Raw genomic sequence first — 1,236 nt, 5'->3', positions numbered from 1 at the left:
AAAAAAAAAAAAAAAGATTCTTTTCAGCTCAGCAGGAACAATTTTAACGCCAATAATTTGTGTATTTTTTTGTTCTTTATTGCATGATTGAGCCAACGGTATGCCTACCAATGAGAGTTCGTTAGCCACCCCAACACAACAGTTTCCATCAGACTTGCAGAACTGTCGCAAAAACGACAACACAATTCCCAAAAAGAAAAAAGAAAAAAGAAAAAAAAGAAATATAGAGCGCCCATGACGCTTATGCAATTGTGTTATTTGGTTATATAATTTCATACACAATGATCTCCATCACAATACCTAGCGAACTAACGAGTGCATTTAACGAAAAAAGTGACTTAAGAAACGGGATCACCAGCACAGTGAAAAATATGTTGCCAACCAACACAGCAGCAAACACAACACCGAACGATGTTGTCAACAGCGCACAGAAGCAACCAATAACATCACCGTGCGCCAGTGGGGTGTGTTTCTTTAATAACTTGTAAGTCAAAACGGTGTAACCCACTATCGCAAGGACAATAATAATTGTAAGATTTTCCAACAAGATTCCCCTCCAACCATTGCGTAAGAGGAAGTAAAACCACTGCCCCGTACAGAAAGGAACCACAACATACAACCTGGCTCCTAAATCAAGTGTTGGGTAATAACGGTCCTCATCCAGATCCTTCAGTTTGCACAAAGCCCCTCCAATAATGCCATTCAACATGGAAACCCCCAACCATAAAAGTCGTGAACCCTCCGCAGTTGATGATAAGGCCGAAACAGCGGCCATCAAACCATTGACATCGCCATCGCCATTAACATCACGACTGCCGTCTGCAGCGCTAAAATTATTATTTTGAGTACTCAAATGTAACACAGAAGGGGCTGCATTATGATGAATAACAACACTACCACCTGCTTTAGGTGTTACCCAAGTGCTTCTGCTCAATACACCAATAGCCCATGATACAATCAATAAATAATCCCCACAGGATTTATACACCGCCAGGTAATACGTCAAGGCAATAGCGAGTACATGAAAAATTAATACATGAAGCACCTCCTGATTGGTGCTTGCAACCCACCATGACGCGGCACAATGCGGAACCCACAAAAGCGCAGCACAAACCCGCAACATGAAGTACAAACGCCGTGCATTTGTTGGTCCAGAGCATGTACCGCTACAACCGCTCGAGGTAAACATCAGTGTTAAAATACCAACTTTACGCGGGACCTCCAACTGGTACACCA

The 1,236-nt window shown here is 42.4% G+C and overlaps 1 protein-coding gene across 1 annotated transcript; it reads right to left on the bottom strand.

The window, feature by feature from the left end:
• Positions 1-262: 262 nt before the first annotated feature.
• TEOVI_000583700 (uncharacterized protein) lies at positions 263-1,189 on the bottom strand (the record flags this gene model as incomplete). Its single annotated transcript, XM_067223623.1, has 1 exon — positions 263-1,189. The coding sequence occupies one exon, from the start codon at positions 1,187-1,189 to the stop codon at positions 263-265; it is 927 nt and encodes a 308-aa protein (XP_067079724.1).
• Positions 1,190-1,236: the final 47 nt, after the last annotated feature.

Source organism: Trypanosoma equiperdum, assembly GCF_001457755.1.
Source record: "Trypanosoma equiperdum strain OVI genome assembly, contig: ctg_1909, whole genome shotgun sequence".
Classification (NCBI taxonomy): Eukaryota; Euglenozoa; class Kinetoplastea; order Trypanosomatida; family Trypanosomatidae; genus Trypanosoma; species Trypanosoma equiperdum.
Note: the sequence above shows the minus strand (reverse complement) of the source record. Positions and strands in the feature narration are given on the sequence as shown.